The 18,548-nt window shown below is 39.5% G+C and overlaps 1 protein-coding gene across 4 annotated transcripts in view; it reads right to left on the bottom strand.

Moving 5' to 3' along the window:
- Nucleotides 1–13,989: 13,989 nt before the first annotated feature.
- Nucleotides 13,990–18,548, bottom strand: part of LOC137259851 (sodium- and chloride-dependent glycine transporter 2-like) — a 44,715-nt gene continuing 40,156 nt past the window's right edge. For 3 of the 4 annotated variants that reach the window (XM_067797480.1, XM_067797479.1, XM_067797478.1), the window contains 2 exons: nt 17,738–17,908; nt 13,997–16,683 (listed from right to left, as the gene is read on the bottom strand). In XM_067797480.1, the coding sequence (XP_067653581.1) occupies nt 16,588–16,683; nt 17,738–17,908 (267 nt within the window). In that variant the 3' untranslated portion in view covers nt 13,997–16,587. Of the gene's footprint in view, nt 16,684–17,737; nt 17,909–18,548 lie in introns of all 4 variants that reach the window. The other variant, XM_067797477.1, reaches the window with a different exon arrangement.

The raw sequence follows: 18,548 nt of genomic DNA on the forward strand, positions 1-18,548 counted from the left end.
AAAGAGACATTACGGAATATCCTGCCATATCCCTACAGATGATGTACCATACAGCATAGGTCTGTGCCTATTTACGCCAAAGGCCCAAGTGTTACGTGCCGAGATCACGGGTGAAGACACCAGCAACAATACTTGTCGAAATCTTCAACCAAATCGTGCCTAATTCCTAAACGCAAATAAGCATGATAGAGACCAAGATGCCTGCAGCCGTGCAGACATTAATCACAACAATTTCTCCAACATCACGGCTCCTGTCCGTTCCAAACAAACATCGGAAAATAAGACACACATACAACGAGAAGCACATGTGTGTCATTTATCTCGTAACTGCATGTAAATTGCAAAAAAATCCAAACGTTGGCAAGAAATGACCATATACAAAAGTCATAGGCCCACAGATTATGGTATACATTATGACAATTAATGATTTGAAATATATCATAGGTTAAACTGATTGCGCTTAAACGCTTCTACTTTCGTTGATTGACGCATGTGTCATCTTGAAAAACCCCTTGTGTGTGAAAACACCACCACAAGAAATGCCATAACCAAAACAACATTAAATCAGAATGGAACCTGTAACATGTGTGATCTCTTAATTGTGCTGTAACGTTCTGTGCCATAAATGTCATATTGTCACTATAGTCTGGTTCTGTTACGTTCTGTGCTGTAAAGGTCATATTGCCATGGATATGACGGCCAAGAAACAACTTGCCATTGCCATAGAGGCTGCTGCTACTCCGTAGATGTTTTACACGACCTCTGATTTTCAAGAACAGCAGTGCCCAAATGACTCTACCTGGTGTTATGATAGACTGGAACAGACTCACCATCTGCAATGTCACACTGAAGATACATTGTCAATCCCTCATTGCCGGGAAGCTTTCAACCATTCCCTGTGGGAAGCGCAATATCGGGAAACCTTAAAGACTAGACAAAATTAATGTAATCGTTAATTATGCGAGTCACATCGACAGTAATCAGCGATGATTTTGTGTGTACAAAAGGAATAATGTTCAAGTTCAGTTGTGACTATAAGACAGGGTAAAGGAGAGAGAGAAAGAGAAAACGTTATATACTTTCTTGCCAAATGAGACAACATCATGATATACTTGCATCCAACACTGCCAGCAATCAGAGAAACCATATCCTAACACACAGCATTGTGGACATTTCCATATTGTACGAGGCAATGAAGGTCGTTTCCTAGTAGTTTTGCAGCTAACATCTGGCGTTTGTCTGTCTTCATATCATACCACATTCCTCACACCGAAATTAGAGTGCAGTCCTAAAAAGCATAATGAAACAGTCGTGTTTATTTCAAACTGTTATGGAAGATAAAGATTTCAAAAATAGCTAACCACCAGCCCCTGTGAAAGCTAATGCAGGTAAGCAATACTTTGTGAACAGGCTCTGTGACGTTGTGTGTCTTTGTTATATTTATCTCTGACTGTATGATTCGTATGTATGAATTTGCATGGTATGCTTATATCTACCAGTACTACTAAACACAAAAATGGTATCCGACCAAATGGTACTATGCATGTAAACCTTCCGCCTTTGCTGCGTCCTCACCTGTTCCAATAGCTTCTACAGATTTTATATAAACAAGTTATTAAAAACATTACCCACAACATGAATATTTTAACATCTAGTGGTTTTCTGTTATTGTCCTGTTAAAAAATATATAAAGTCAAAGTCAAAATAGATTAATTCAAGGTTTAAGGGAAGTGCAATAATACATCGAGTTATACAAGGTTCAACACACCTGGATTATAGATGACCATAGAAAGAGTACGGAGGAAATAAAAGATGTTAACGACAAGGGACTGAGGTTAGTTGCATGAGTGAGTGAGTTTAGTTTTACGTCATACTCAGAAATATTCCAGCTATATGGCGGCGGTATGTACATAATCAAATCTGGACCAGACAATCCAGTGATCAACCCTATGAACATCGCTCTGCGCAATTGGGAACCGATAACATATGCCAACCATGAGCCTGACCATCCGATCCCGTGAGTCGCCTCCTGTGACAAGTATAGTTTCCTTTTATGTTTACACTTATGCTTACCGATATTGACAGAGTATTCTCTTCTATGAAAGTATGTATGTTTGTATGGAAGAATTAACAAGGCGCCATAATACACGGATGTCGCTTTGGCAGAATGTCCATTATTTGATATTTGAAGATGAATTTCATTGTACTCTGGAATGTCTATCACACACACACACACACACACACACACAAACACACAAACACACACACACACACACACACACACACACACACACATCCCAACGCCCATCCTCTCACAACAACATCTTTCCTACTAGTTTGTTCACAATTTTTGTGGAAATTATACTTTTTGATAAATAATGTTAATCTGATGCATACCCTTCAAACCCCATATATCTTTGAGGGAGTAACGATTATTTCTCACTGTATAGCCTACAAAACCCCCTGTATGTTTGAGGGAGTAACGATTATTTCTCACTGTATACCCTACAAAACCCATGTATGTTTGAGGGAGTAACGATTATTTCTCACTGTATACCCTACAAAACCCCATGTATGTTTGAGGGAGTAACGATTACTTCTCACTGTATACCCTACAAAACCCCAGGTATGTTTGAGGGAGTAACCATTATTTCTCACTGTATACCCTACAAAACCCCATGTATGTTTGAGGGAGTAACGATTATTTCTCACTGTATACCCTTCAAAACCCCATGTATGTTTGGGGGAGTAACGATTACTTCTCACTGTATACCCTTCAAAACCCCATGTATGTTTGGGGGAGTAACGATTATTTCTCACTGTATACCCTTCAAAACCCCCTGTATGTTTGAGGGAGTAACGATTATTTCTAACTATATACCCTACAAAAACCCCATGTATGTTTGAGAGAGTAACGATTATTTCTCACTGTATACCCTACAAAAACCCCTGTATATTTGAGGGAGTAACGATTATTTCTAACTGTATACCCTACAAAACCCCAGGTATGTTTGAGGGAGTAACCATTATTTCTCACTGTTTCTCCTACAAAACCCCATGTATGTTTGAGGGAGTAACGATTATTTCTAACTGTATACCCTACAAAAACCCCTGTATGTTTGAGGGAGTAACGATTTTTTTCTAACTGTATACCCTACAAAACCCCCTGTATGTTTGAGGGAGTAACGATTATTTCTGCCTGTGTACCCTTCAAACCCCATTTATGTTTGAGAGAGTATCGTTTCAGATATCCACTGTGTATATATGACAATTTACAAAAACGTAGATAAATATGAAACGTATTCATCAAGAGATACAGCTTGCTGATACTGGCGAGTTTTACTATGTAGTAGTGTACTGATTGTTAACATTGTGACATCATGGATGCTAGTGCTGTCCTGATACTGGCAGTAACGGTACATTTACTTCTATTCAGATCCAGCATCATGTGTAAGATTTGATGGGTGTGAATGGATTAAGGAGTGAGTGAGTGAATTTAGTTTTACGCCGCACTCAGCAATATTACAGCTATATGGCGGCGGTCTGTAAATAATCTAGTCTGGACCAGACAATCCAGTGATCAACAACATGAGCATCGATCTGCGCAATTGGGAACTGATGACATGTGTCAACCAAGTCAGCGAGCCTGACCACCCGATCCCGTTAGTCGCCTCGTACGACAAGCTGAGTCGCCTTTTATGGCAAGGAATGGGTTGCTGAAGGCCTATTCTACCCCGGGACCTTCACGGGTCGGATTAAGGAGGATCATTAATGTCGCTTTGGTTGGTGACAGGAATATTAAATATGTGTCTGCACGTCCGTATTCATAGCCACATGTCAACGACTAAATCAGTTCAACAGCAAAGATAATACCTTGATATTATGCGTGAACTGTTGTCAACATATCTCACATTGTGAGCTATGGCTACTTAGCGTCAATTCCTTATTATCATAAATGACTGCTGTTGGTCAAGTGCTTTTCAGTGACCAGTGACACCTACTGACCATGCTCTCGGGTCATCTCGCTGTATTACAACAACCTCCTTCGAATCAGGGACATCGCATTTCATATTTAGTGGTCTGTACGTTGTTGGACCATCTCGTTACACGTACAATGCTCTCCGCCATATCAGTGACACCACATTATTCTACTTGTTTGTGTACCTCTCTTTCTGTACAATAATATGAAAACTAAGAGGCACAAACATGCTGATTAGTTGTGTTGAATCTCCGAGCTGGGAAGTCGGTTAACATGCTAATCAGCAGTGGTGTTGAACATAATTGACATAGTGTTCATATCAGCGACACAAACAAGAAGCATCATTACGGACACATGTTCCTATGGAAACCTTTATCTACAGTCACATGATAAGTGATGCATGTTTTTAAGGAGACGTTGGCTGTGGTTTCTGTCAATCTTGGTCACATACTAAATTATCGAGAACAGAGCGTATTCCACCACTACTGCTCACGGGGATTTTGTTTGGATTTGTTTGTGTTGTGAGTTCGCCTTAAAGAACAACTGAACATTTTTCTACAGTGTCTATCGAAGACATTATCTTCACTCGGGCAGCGGTACTTTCGTTTCTGCAAAGAGTGGACCCGTCTTTTACTACCCTTTACTACCCTTTACTACCCGTCAATACTTGCAACGTAGATTCGACTATCAGACCAATGGAACAGTGTAACAGCACAACTTTCACGATGAATCTTCCAGCGTGTCTAGTTGAATCGATGTGCGTAGTCAACGCAATCTTTCTAATTTTGGTCATGTGGCTGACGCCCTCACTCAAGGGGTTCTCGGGAGTTTTGCTACTGAACGAACAGGTGGCCTGTTTGGTACAACGAGTGTCCAATATTGTGTTTATCTGCACCAGGACGATAGAGCGAAGTAGTACTTTCGACGAAACAACACAGCTTTTGAGGAACTCAGCATATTCTGTAAGCATATGTCTCCTGTTTGTTATCAACGTCAATTTGTATTTGGCCGTCTGTAAAGGAACATCCTACAAGAGATTGGTTTCCTGGAAAAGGGTTGCTGTCACCACAACAACAATTTGGATAATGTGCTTTGTTTGGGGACTTCTACCTTTGACCTATGACTTTTATGTGTTTGACTGTGAATCAGATTTTCTGTTACCCAATCCTAACGCTGTAACAGGATGGCACACTGTTGGATACCTTCTTCAAGGAAGCTTCATAATAATCGGCACTATTTATATACTGATGAAGGTCCGCTATCACAGGAAAAGAGTGCAGCCAGATTATACACTACGAGCCATGTCTGAAACGAAGAAAAAAATGAAATTGATGAGACTGACATTTGTAACGGTCATGTTTCAAGCTGCAGGGTTTACATTTATGCATCTTTCGGTATATTCTTCAAAGTCAAATGCAGTACATGGTTTTCTAACACCGATGCTTGCTGTCTCATTTGTGCCTGACAAAATCTACAATTGTTTCCGATTGTGTTTCTATCTGTCTCTGTACAAACCTATGTGGGAGACCACGAAATCCCTCCTGCGCTGTTGTAGGGTGAACGTGCACCTGAGATTAACTAACATAGCTCTTGCACAGCCGACAGAGAGAGGACAACGGGAAAATGTCAGTCCGGACAACAAGGACACACCTGTCAATGTGATAACGTCATTCCCATCCACAGGGAACACACAGGTAACATCACAGTGTCAGCCAATCCTACAAGAGACAAACGTAACAATGTGATATTATCAAGCCATCCACACGGAACACAACCAGGTAACATCAGAACTTCAACCCATCCTACAGACGACACGCTCAACAATGTGATATCACCATGCCATCCACAGTGAACACACACCAGTACACGAGTGTTTTTGGAACGTTTACAGATCCTTCAGAAGATGTATCCAACAATGGGATAACGTCCACATTTCCACACATAGCACATCAAACAACGGCTTGACTTTAGCCAAGCCCATAGAAGACATACATGGACCCTCCAACATGACACCTGCAACAGGCAGGAAACAAGACCATATAACTGGAGGTTTGCTTTTCATCAAATTATTCAAGGTGAGGTCAAAGTAAAACCAGACAAAATATGTTCTTATATATATGAACCCAACCACACGAGAGATGTCACACCAACACCATTTTACCAACGCTACTGGTTCACAGACACGTTGTGTGCAACCTTATCTTCAGTTCGCTGGTTCAACATTATGGCAGATTTCCTCTAATAATGATCCAGAATGTCTTCTTCGTTGATGGTGTCAGCACATCTATTCAGGTTCCACAAATATTTTCTCTACTTGGATTTCCCGGGGTTTTCCTGTAGTATTAGACCACTTGTGAATAGCCTAGTTCATTCCATCCGTTCTTTACAATTGACTGTAAATAATCTGGGTTCTTGATGTTTTCAAATATGTAGATATGATTATCTTATGGAAACATTCAGTTGGTCACCAAACAGAAATTGTATGTGGTATCTGTAATATATGATAACAATCATTGTACACAATGTATTGTGTATTCATCATGTCCACTGAGGTTGTGGCCATGCTATAAATGACACCTATCAAGACTATAAGTGATCTATATACATTTATAAATTCTTAGTGTTCTTAGTACTGTCACAACACACTCATCTCACTAGACTAGATTTAGCACTTTGTATTACAATTCGCACAGTGGGAAAGCTCAACGCATTCATGGATACAATCAGTTTCTTCTGTTTGTCTGTTACACAGTTATGTTTATCAAGCATGAGCACAGTTTACCACTGAAGCCGATTGTTTTCATAATGATGTGCATGAACAGTGTTGTGTTGTAAGGATTAAAATCATTTTAGCACCTAGTTTTGAGAGTTGACTGTGCTTTTTTGTCAATATTTTTGTGTTTATTGTGACATAATATAATACTAGTATGTATATACATGAGGAATAAATAGGTGCTGTTTGGTCATGTCATATAATGCACACATGGGATGATTCCCGAATACACTGTTGTGCCAATGAACATCGTTGCATGACAAAACAGAAACGATCCCATCGTGGATTAACAGTCGGAAGACTTAGTCGTGTTTGTGAGCATTATTTTTCGGTAGTGTCATAACGTTTCTAAACGTTGTCAGAAATTCACTGCAGCTGCCAGGAGACACGCTAGAGTGATAAAAGTTGACCTGGATGTTTTATCTATGACATGTCAAATAAAATCAGAAATAGGGAGAAGACTTTGTCAAAGGGATAGAAAATAAATGTAAACTGTCGTTGATAATGGCAGTCATGATGGATATAGACTGCTTACACATACTCGTAAGCCGCATGCTTACAGAAAGGGGGATTCAGAGAGTTGTGTCTACTAGAGATTTTAATATAGATTGTTTATCCATACTTGTAAGCCGCATGCTTACAGAAAGGGGGATTCAGAGAGTTCTGTCTACTAGAGATTTTAATAAAAAATGGCAATCGGTGTGTCTCAATGAAACCTGTATTGCATGTATGGACATTTGCTGAAAAATGTTACACACACACACACACACACACACACACACACACACACACACACACACACACACACACACACACACACACACACACACACACACACACACACACAAACACACACAAACACACATAAATTAAGCAAAAACACAAAACAAAAGAAAGCAAAACAAAAACAGTTACAACGATAATAAAAAAGCAGCAATAGAATCAGTCTCATCTATCAGTCTCCTAGCCTGGTTATTTGTTCGCGCGTCATGTGCTCTAACGTTAATATTACATATTAACCGATTAAAATACGGCTTCCTTATGTAAATTGTTTCTCCCGTGCAAGCAGTAATATGTATGCTATAATATGACATGAACTCATGGTCACTCAAATCATGAATATTTACAAGATTTGTAAGCATGAAATCTGCTAAACCTAAATTATACAAACTTGACAAAATTATGTATTTCATTGAAAGTAACTGAATTCATATTACAGAACCATTGTAAGGCCATGGGAAAAGTTTTTTTCAGTACGTACAACATACTATCTAGCATCTAGAACATACAAAGTACTATGTATGTATGTATGTATGTGTGTGTGTGTGTGTGTGTGTGTGTGTGTGTGTGTGTGTGTGTGTGTGTGTGTGTGTGTATGTATGTATGTATGTATGTATGCATGTATGTGTGTGGGGGGTGGGTACGTACATACGTGTGTGTATATGTCTTTGTGTATGTACGTATGTGAATACCCAAAACTCCATAACTGCAACTAAATCAAGGTCCACGTCACCGTAACGTAACACAAACACAAACACACACACGTACAAACTCACCTGACAAAGGAGCAAGGAATAGCCCAGAGACGTTGTGTAAACAATGAAGGAGAAGTTGACATTCATGACATTTTGTCTTATTACTAACACTGTATAGCAACACTGAGTTAGTAGAAATGCAAGTCAGTCAATATTCATGACACTATCTAACGTCCTGCGTAGCCCAACATTTCTGAACTTAATAACCATGCTTCATATTTCGAGCCTTCAAAAGGATACACTAAGTCCTGCACAGGAGACAGTAAATCCTACGTAGGAGATAGTAAGTCCTATGTAGGAGATTCTAAGTCTTGCGTAAGAGATAATATGTCATATATAAGTGTTAATGTCTCCATGGCCCTACTGCGCTTCCATACTTTATATTTTTAGCTTCATTGGAAATCATATGCATTAAACATCGGTTTCATTGTTATCCTTAAACCTTCATTCTAGCCCATTGACGTTGTCAGTGAATTGTCATGTGTACACATGTGTAATCAAGAAAATGCCATAAAGACGCTGTGTGATACTCACCATAACGTTGTTGTATGTCTATTGTGGTAGGATTTATCATCACATCAAAGCGCCATTGGGGATCAAGGTCACTTGGACCTCTTCTTTGTCAGCCACTAGACGTTAGCAGGTAATCCATAATCACATCCATAATGGCCACAAAGCCATCTAACACACCCTGTGGATTGCTAATTTGTTTCAACGGAAAAGGGAAACCATTAGTAACATTGAAATGATGAACCATCCATTAACTGGATGTTTTCGTGGGGACGCTGGATATGACGTCTGTCCTCCTTTGTCACAGAGTGAGTGAGTGAGTAAATACTATCTGTTATTGAACGTGTGCCACTATAGCTGCAGTAGTATACACAATAGTGAGAGTGGGAGAGTGTAGTTTTACGCCACACTCAGCAATATTCCAGCTGTATGGCGGCGGTCTTTAAATAACCGAGTCTGAACCAGACATTCCAGTGATCAACAGCATGAGCATCGATCTGCGCAAATGGGAACCGGTGACATGTGTGAACCAAATCAGTTAACCCGATCCCGTTAGTCGCCTGTTACAACAAGCATAGTCGCCTGGGTTGTTGACGGTCTGTTCTACCCCGGGTGGTAGTAGGGTTGATTAACGGACGATTATAGTTTCAAAACGCATTAGTTGTTTGCATTACAAGGGAGTATGCACATTAAAGGACACACCGAGAACGAGCAGGGTTGGTCTTAGGTTGCGGTCATCACACATTGCTAGTGCATTTGTTCTACTGTTCCTACCACTGCGCTCCCTCCCTGAAATACAAACCAATAATAATGGCTTGAATCTATGATCGTTTGTTAAACAGCTTCCATCCTCGACGATGGCGTGGCTGTGATGAGCTCCCGTTGCACTGCTTGGCCTTTTGAAAAATAAAATTTGAAGAAGGAACAGTTGCGTTGCTATCGGGTTGCGGTTCCAATAGAAATACTCTAGAATTTATCCATAACATGTTTGATACCATCAAACGCTTCGAAGTATTTTATTATTTCCAGAAATTGGATCATTTTCCAAGATATCAAACTCGATCCTTGTAACTACAAGCATGTAAATAATACTGAGACGAGAGATGTACTGATAGAATATGTTGAAGAATTTAATCTTATTAGTCCGTGGAAAGTTATTAACCCATTACATACGTGATATACGTGACGTCAAGAAAACCCGATAAAACAAGCTAGACTAGACTATTTCTTTTTATCATCAAGCCTTGAGAATTCTGTCAAAAACGCATATATAGATCCAAACTACGAGGCACCATATCTTTTTGCTTTTATCATGTCAGAAAACGCAAACATCTTTTTTCCTTTAACATATTTCAATGGGCAATTTAGCTGTATTTACATAAATAACACAAGTTATACTCATTTTCATTTCAACATTTCAATCAACATTACGGATTTGCTCTTTTAATTGTCTGAAGTCACCGAGATGAACAATTCATACTTCACTTAGTGTCTGCTCCGTGTTCATCACAGTCAGAAGTCGATAAATACGCTAAATATGTACATATAAAGGCGTGTCCAACAAGCTTGGTCAATTTTTTATGCCACCCCTCCACATGGTTAGTTGTTCTGGGACCATCACTTTTTGTACTGATTCCAGCATTGGCGTGTGCTAACTTTCCACTCACTGCTCCGCCAGTCTTCACATTTGACCACTAATTCAACATGGATTGGTCCATTGTCCAAAAACTGTGAATTGTGTGGTCTTGTAAATGTAACCAGGAAGTTAGATTGTGTGTGTGTGCGCGTGCGTGTGTGCGTGCGTATGTGCATAAGGTTGCTGGACAACCCTTTGCATGCAGCTTACACCATTTGATAGTGAGCAGGAACTAGTATCCGCCCAATATTAGATGTTGTGTAGAACTGTACTTGTTTGCCATTTTGACATATTACCTGAGCCTATATTATAGAGCCTAAGGTCATTGTCTAATAAAATATAAACTGCTAATTGTTAGGTGTGCCGTAGAACTTTACTACATGCTCAAACTACATGGAACCTACTTTTCCATCCGCTGTACTGGCGGTTACCTCTCACTTTGACATTTGCATTGGGAACATGTGGATGTGGATCTGTTTGCATTTCGTGCGAGAGTGAAAGTTTGAAAATACGAATTCAATAGAAATTCAATAGCTACACAATGCAGATCATGAAAAATCGGAAGCACGGGTGAAATCGCACATATCTAGCTAAAATATGCGAGAGTTGGGAAATTACTGTTGATAAGTTGCCTGCCTGCCTGCCTCCATGCCTGCATGCATGCTTGATTGCCTGTGCCTGACTGCCTGCCTGCCTGCCTTACATTGAACTTATTTTGTTTGCCTGAAACCATTGACTTTCGTACAGTAAATTAGATACCTACAGTTACGTCTGTGTATCGGTTGAAATGTGCACAGGAACAAATTCAGTAGATTCTTCGGTAGATGTTGATTCCATGTAATTGCGTTTGTGTTTTGAGGAAACAGATGGAATTGTAAACGCCATAGTGTAGAAACATTGTTCAACATCCCTTCTCCTTGCCCACCATGGAGTATCAACAAGGAAGGTTATACAATCCTGTGATTAGTATCAAGAACATTGACCCACGCTATTGGCGACATGTGTCAACCAATTTAGCGAGTCTGACCACCCGATCCCTGGCCTTACAAAAACCACGCATTGCTGATGCTTAAGATCAATTATAAGCCTGATTTTCATGGATTTAAAAGTGATAAAATGACAGTTTATGATATTAAAAGATTCATCTGAAGATAACAAATCCCTCCGTCTCCCATGACATTTGAAAGAACAAATCAACTGACAGTTACTTGAAGTCTAACTTGATTTCTTTGGACCAGGTTCAAATTGTTTCCATGGCAACGATGAAAACTAAACATGCAAAAATTCTGTAAACTGTTAAGGGCAGTGTTTCCTGATCTGTTTGATATGTCTGTCAAGTCTTGTAGAAAGATATTGAACAGTTTTCGTGATGTGCTCCGGAAACGAAGCCCAGCTCTTCATTTTGAGACTGTCTGAATCGTTTCCATGGAAATCGAGAAAATAATAAATTGCAGAAATCTGTAAATAGCAAAGGGCAACACTTTAGGTTCTGTTAGATATGTCTACAAAGATTTGCAGAGAAAATATTGAGCGTTTTTGAGTTCTGCTCCACAAACAACAAAGCCCATTCCTTCCTTTAAGACAAGGTCCAAAACGTTTAATTGAAAATCGAGAAAATTAAATATGGCGAAAATACATAAATAACTAAGGGGTGGGGATAACAATGGTGACGCTATTTTTACCAATTGTAGGAGCCCCAGATCTTAAATGGAAAAAATCTTTTATAAAGTAAAAACAAACAAGGGTATCAGTTTTGTAGCATCTACTGCTAACAAGATACATGACGTCACTATTGAGAACGACGATTTTCGACCTAAACCTTTGCCCATAGTACCAGCTGCCAATTTTTTTTGAATGCTCAATAACGTTAGAGTTCCAGGTGACGTTTTCATTGCTGCATGCTATGATTTATGGCACAGTTATTAAGTTTGGCAATGGCAAGAAAGTGCATAATGGCACAGGTACACGTGACGAATATCAGGCTCAATACTGAACCCAAGTTCAAACGAGCCGTTGAGCTTCTTACAATGAGATGGCCCGTGATAATGGCCCGTCGTCAAACAGTTTGTAAATTATCAATTTACAGTAGTCCGCTCATTTCTTACAACATGCCGGCATTTTAAAGGGGCACCGATCCGGAGTGAATAATGTTTCTCGCCAACGGTCTAATTACGAAACCACCCGCTCCCTTGACCGTGACGGACACGGAGACTGGGCTCCTGTCCACATGAGCAGAATGTCTTCATCATAAACACTCAGGAGGCCGGATGCCCATCACATGCCGTTATTTAAAAATATCCATGGTATTCCTTGTCTGATTGTAACAAAATATCCCAGCAGTGTAGTTTTTTTTCTGATGCCTGGATGGTATGGTGATCCAATTCGATCCTATTTCTGTGTTTTTTACCTCGATATTTAATCATGTCAGTGAAAATATGGCAGGCACGCCTACAGGCACACAGCAAGCCACTTGTTTCATATGAGTTCGAAAGGTTGCAAAGCTTTATACTGAGATTTGAGGGTTGACAAAGCTGTCATAGCAAAAATCATACGTAATATTTTGGTAGCTATGTTAGCTGCCCTGGTTTATTATCTATGATATTAAAAACACTCAGTTGATTTATTTGAATTCGTAAACTAAAAACGACTTTGCCATCGGCAGAGAAATCTGAAGAGTTCCTTATGTGAGAAAAAGTGAAAAGGCCTATTCACCCAAGTACACAGCAAATGCCTGTCTGTATTTCTTATGTAACAACGAAGTTCCGTTGGTATCCTAAAAACAATTTCGGCCCGTAAGTGTTTTTAGGTTGCATGCGACACAGAGATTACATCCCCCTTGCTGTGATGGTAAAAACCTACACATATTGGTTGTCATCATTCACTTGATGGCCGGTTAATGAATTTATAACAGGTTTAATTAGTGGTGACACCACTCAAATTACTCGACAAAGGTTCCCATTTGGCATTTCTCCTGTATGAGGTAAATGCTCAACATTATTAATTAAGGTCTGATGTGGCAATGTACTACATGTTATGTAATATGTGCATGTAAGAGTTTATCAACTGAGTTACAAAAACAAACATCGAACAAAGCATTAACCCATAACACACTGATTGATTAGTTGCTCTTAACTTCTACCGCGGATTTGTCAAAAGACAGTGTGTGTAGATGTACTAATCTATACTGACTACACCTTGTCATAAAGTTTCTAGTGCAAAAACAACATCCTCACTTCAAAGAATTAACCACCATTGCCTTGATTGAATGCTCGTTATTGGTTAACTAAGTTACTTAGAATGGCGGGCATGATACAATTAGCTGCCAGGTGATCTTGGGTAACCAATGAGAGGTTTATCAGGTTTTCACCAATGTGAAAGACCTGAAAGATGTGTCACTTTTTCGCACATTAGACTGTTGTAAAACACACGACACAGAGCAGAATTATTTACCAGATGCAGATGAATGGAATATCGTTCTTTTAGGTGGAAATTGATGAATACATTCCTGAAAAAGGTAGTTGTCTGACATTGTTGCTATAACATTAGTCTGTTTTAATTCATTATTTGCATTTTGTATTAATTTATTTGTTGTAGCATTCAGCAGGATCTATATGACACACACTAGATTGCGTATATGGCATGTGTTAAAGGGGCACTGATGCGGAGCAATTTCCGTGGACTGGTTGTTTCTTTGAGTACCTGGATGATATCCAGATTTTCGTGACTGGTTCGCGACCTCTGCTGCGCTATCCATATGCGCAATTGATAGTTTAAGAATAGACTGATCACCAAAGATGAAAGACTTTGAAGTTAGTCATCTGCCAGTGGTGAGAAAAATGGTTAGAACTGAAAAATAAAGACGTCAGTGGACGTATTAATAGTTCGTCTTAAAACCATAATTAGTTTCTTGATTCATTTGTATGTGTTTCGAAAGTTAGTAAAAAAACCCACACGGTCTGCTTATGCTTATTGTGAATTTATAACGTGACTGTAATATCTAAACATTGTGTATTGATTGCTAACGTGAATCATATTGCACACATAAAGTTTTGGAATCTATCGGACTTCTATGAAACAAATGGCTTGCTAGCTACGTGCCTGTAGACATCATATTTTTATGATTAAATATCGAGGTCAAAAACACAGAAATGGGATCAAATTGGATCAGTCACTATACCTACCATCCAGGTATCAGAGAAAAACTACACCGTTGGGATATTTTATTACGAACAGACAAAGGATACCATGGATATGATTTTCAAATAACGGCATGTGATGGTCATCCAGCCTTCCCACTGTTTATGGTGAAGAAATTCTGCTCATGTGGACAGGAGCCCAGTTCCCGTGTCCGTCACGGTGGAGGAAGCGGGTGCTGACCAATTTGCAGCTTGGTTTCATAATTAGACCGTTGGCGAGAAACATTAGTCGCTCTGCATCAGTGCCCCTTTATATAGGATCCACATTGGCAGTCTATACAATGTTTAAATGTTACAGACAGTGTGTTCTTTTATTAGTTTCCAAAATCATACAGATATGTCTGTAAACTAATTAGGGTTATGAGAAAAAATATAATGATGTACATTGGCAGCTGATTAACCTTCAAAGTGTTTCATTTGCTTTCATAATACATTTGTAATGAAGTAGAATGACTTCACCTTAGTTGATCTATAATTAAACTCTGAATTGCGTATACAGGCAGTACAGCAGAGGTCACGAATCAGTCACGAATTCTGGGATATCATCCGGCTACATCCGGATATCATCCGGGACAGACTGACATCAACAGCAACACGTTTACCCAACTCTGTACAACCAGCCACAAGCTTCTCAGTACACACAGGTACGATAGTTAGAGAATTACTAGAAGCATTATATTCACCCACAACAACCAGTCCCAGCCAGTCTATGATAGAATGAGTAAGCTTCGACAGACCAGTGGCTGATAGTGTGACTAAGCTCTTACAAACCAGTGATTGATAGAAAGAGTGATTTTCTACAAAACAGTGGTTGATAGAGTGACTGAGCTTCAACAAACTCTGTGATGTTCATGGGCAACAAATGCCCCAACCACAAAGACCCATAGTATTATCATTGTGAAAACATTGACATATTCTTGAATGTGAAGATTGTATTTTTCATATTTTGTGGGGAAATCAGCGTCATGACATCGTTGACATGTCCTCGGCTTTATGAGTGTAACATTGAAGCAAGTTGTTGTACAGTCATTGTTGCATAGTAAAGATGTATTGATGGAACTGGGGAATAAACCGCTGTCATATTTCTCATGTTTGACACCACGATAAACCAAGGTGACCCTTCAACGGAAATTGATCCCCAAAAGTGTATTTGATGAGATGTTACTATAAACATTCTAAACCCATTCGCCAACTAGCTTCTAATTGTCTGATTAAAATAGCTGTTCACCGACATTGCAACTATGAGTGAAAGGCTAATAAGAGATATGATAACCAGGTATGACCCAAATGATTCCGGCCTCAACATGAACGGATCGCACAAACGCAACAAAACTCGCCATTTCGAACATCTCATCTTAGCATCTTGTGCTTCAGTGCAAATCAGGAATCCCTCGAACTCTATATATTTTCTATATATAGCTGCCAAACAACATGACATTATCGCTTGCTCTCAAAGTGGCGGGAACAGAAAGCAGGGTTACTATAAAGAATTTGTGCCCAAAGAAATTTATGATGACAAGACATAAACAATACGAAATAATGCTCCGTAGGGTGTGGAGAAACAGTGGTGTGCCGAGTCAGGTTCAGCATGGATGACGAGCGAGAACGTTATCTGAAGAACGCTGGAGAGTCATGGTTTGATGTCAGCTTCTCGAGGACTTTCGGATAGATACTCATGTTTTAATGGGTCATAGTGTTACTCCGGATGAAACCCAGGGTCATCACTTTGACAAATGCAGTCGAGTTATCCAGTGGAAGCACATGGCCTCATCAGCACCCATAACACACATCTTCCGGTATACAGATGGCATATTAGGGAGGTCGAAAACTTTTGGGACACCCCTCGTAAACACTTTGTGAACGAAACAATGTCCAGAAATATATTCAGTGTACTGATCGCAGTATAATGGAAATGCATCCCGCTGGATAATGGAAGATGGGTGACTGGGAGCAGGCAATTACATGACAACGTTGAGGGCTTCTTGCTCTTCACACCTATGCTCTAGTGATACATCCGATGATAAATCTTTCGGGATAAATGCGTTCACCAGTTTCTGGAAAAAGCAGATTAAATAATACAATGCATAGTATATTCTATATTCTACACAAACGGATTACTGAACGTCTGCTGTGACGACTTCTTTGAGAGGCATTTATAGGTAGGAACAGCAAGGATGGATAATAATATATACAGAAGATCGTTTCGATGTATGTTCTTACACCGTTATCAAGCAAGTGATGAACCATATTGGGATAGAGAAGCATGTATGCATGTTACAGGAGATGTTTGTACACTACAACAGGAGATTAGGGAGCCAGACAATAACAACATGGACATAGAGAAGCATGTATGCATGTTACAGGAGATGTTTGTACACTACAACAGGAGATTAGGGAGCCAGACAATAACAACATGGGCATAGAGAAGCATGTATGCATGTTACAGGAGATGTTTGTACACTACAACAGGAGATTAGGGAGCCAGACAATAACAACATGGGCATAGAGAAGCATGTATGCATGTTACAGGAGATGTTTGTACAGTACAATAGGAGATTAGGGAGCCAGGCAATAACAACACGGGGATATAGAAGCCAGACAATAACAACTCATGGACTCATGCTACGACAACCTTTCTTTGGACTTTGGCTTGGAGAGCAAAGGTGTGTGTCCATATCAGCAGATTGTCTTAAGTGGGGGACACATCTGCAATCCCATTACAAAATTATTGTTTACTCACGCTCCATGCACTCAAGACACGCATATTCCTTCAATCCTACCCAAACATATATGGGCACGCGCACATGCATATTCCTTCAATCCTACCCAAACATATATGCGCAAGCGCACATGCATATTCCTTCAATCCTACCCAAACATATATGGGCACGCGCACATGCATATTCCTTCAATCCTACCCAAACATATATGCGCACGCGCACATGCATATTCCTTCAATCCTACCCAAACATATATGTGCACGCGCACATGCATATTCCTTCAATCCTACCCAAACATATATGCGCACATGCATACTCGCACACATATCAAACAAAAACTCACTCGCTGACTAGATCGGCCACTCTCAAAGATTGCAGTTACAGTTACCTGTTTGAACGTGTCCCCGCTGGACCTCCATACACAGTAAACCATCCAACACGGCGTGGGAACAATCATAAAGGCAGATATAAGCCAGCCAATCACAGTTGCCCACTCAGGATAGAAGTAAGTGCCGTACTTCGGAGGTCGGTATTGGTAGAAGGCGTACCCGAATATAATCTGGAGGTATTGAACAGAATACATAAGTGCAACTGTAGCCTGAGCCGAAATTCACCCTACTATTCAGTCGGCAAGGATACATATAGAGCTATGAAATGGCTAACTGATATTTGTGATGCTGACAGATCTCTGATTTGTCACCATGAAGAAGTGAGTGAGTGAGGCAGCATAAAAGTGTTATAAGTAGATTCCCTGTTCGGAGCATACGGACGAGTGAGTATGGGTTTAAGTCGCCTGACGACAAAACAATTAACCACTAGGTACCCTTGGCTGCAGATCTGGGCCAGATTGATTGATTGATTGATTGATTGATATTTATTTATTTATTTATTTATTTATTTATTTATTTATTTATTTATTTATTTATTTATTTATTTATTTATTTATTTATTTATTCATTCATTCATTCATTCATTCATTCATTCATTCATTCATTCATTCATTCATTCATTCATTCATTCATTTATTTATTTATTTATTTATTTATTTATTTATTTATTTATTTATTTATTTATTGTAATATAAAGCGCTCTGGAAATAATCGAGTCTGGACAAGACAATCAAGTGACCAGCAACAAGAGCATGCTTCTGCGCTAGTGGAATGCAATTGTATGTGTCAACTGTCAACAAGTCAGCGAGT

This window comes from Haliotis asinina, chromosome 13 (assembly GCF_037392515.1).
Source record: "Haliotis asinina isolate JCU_RB_2024 chromosome 13, JCU_Hal_asi_v2, whole genome shotgun sequence".
Classification (NCBI taxonomy): Eukaryota; Metazoa; Mollusca; class Gastropoda; order Lepetellida; family Haliotidae; genus Haliotis; species Haliotis asinina.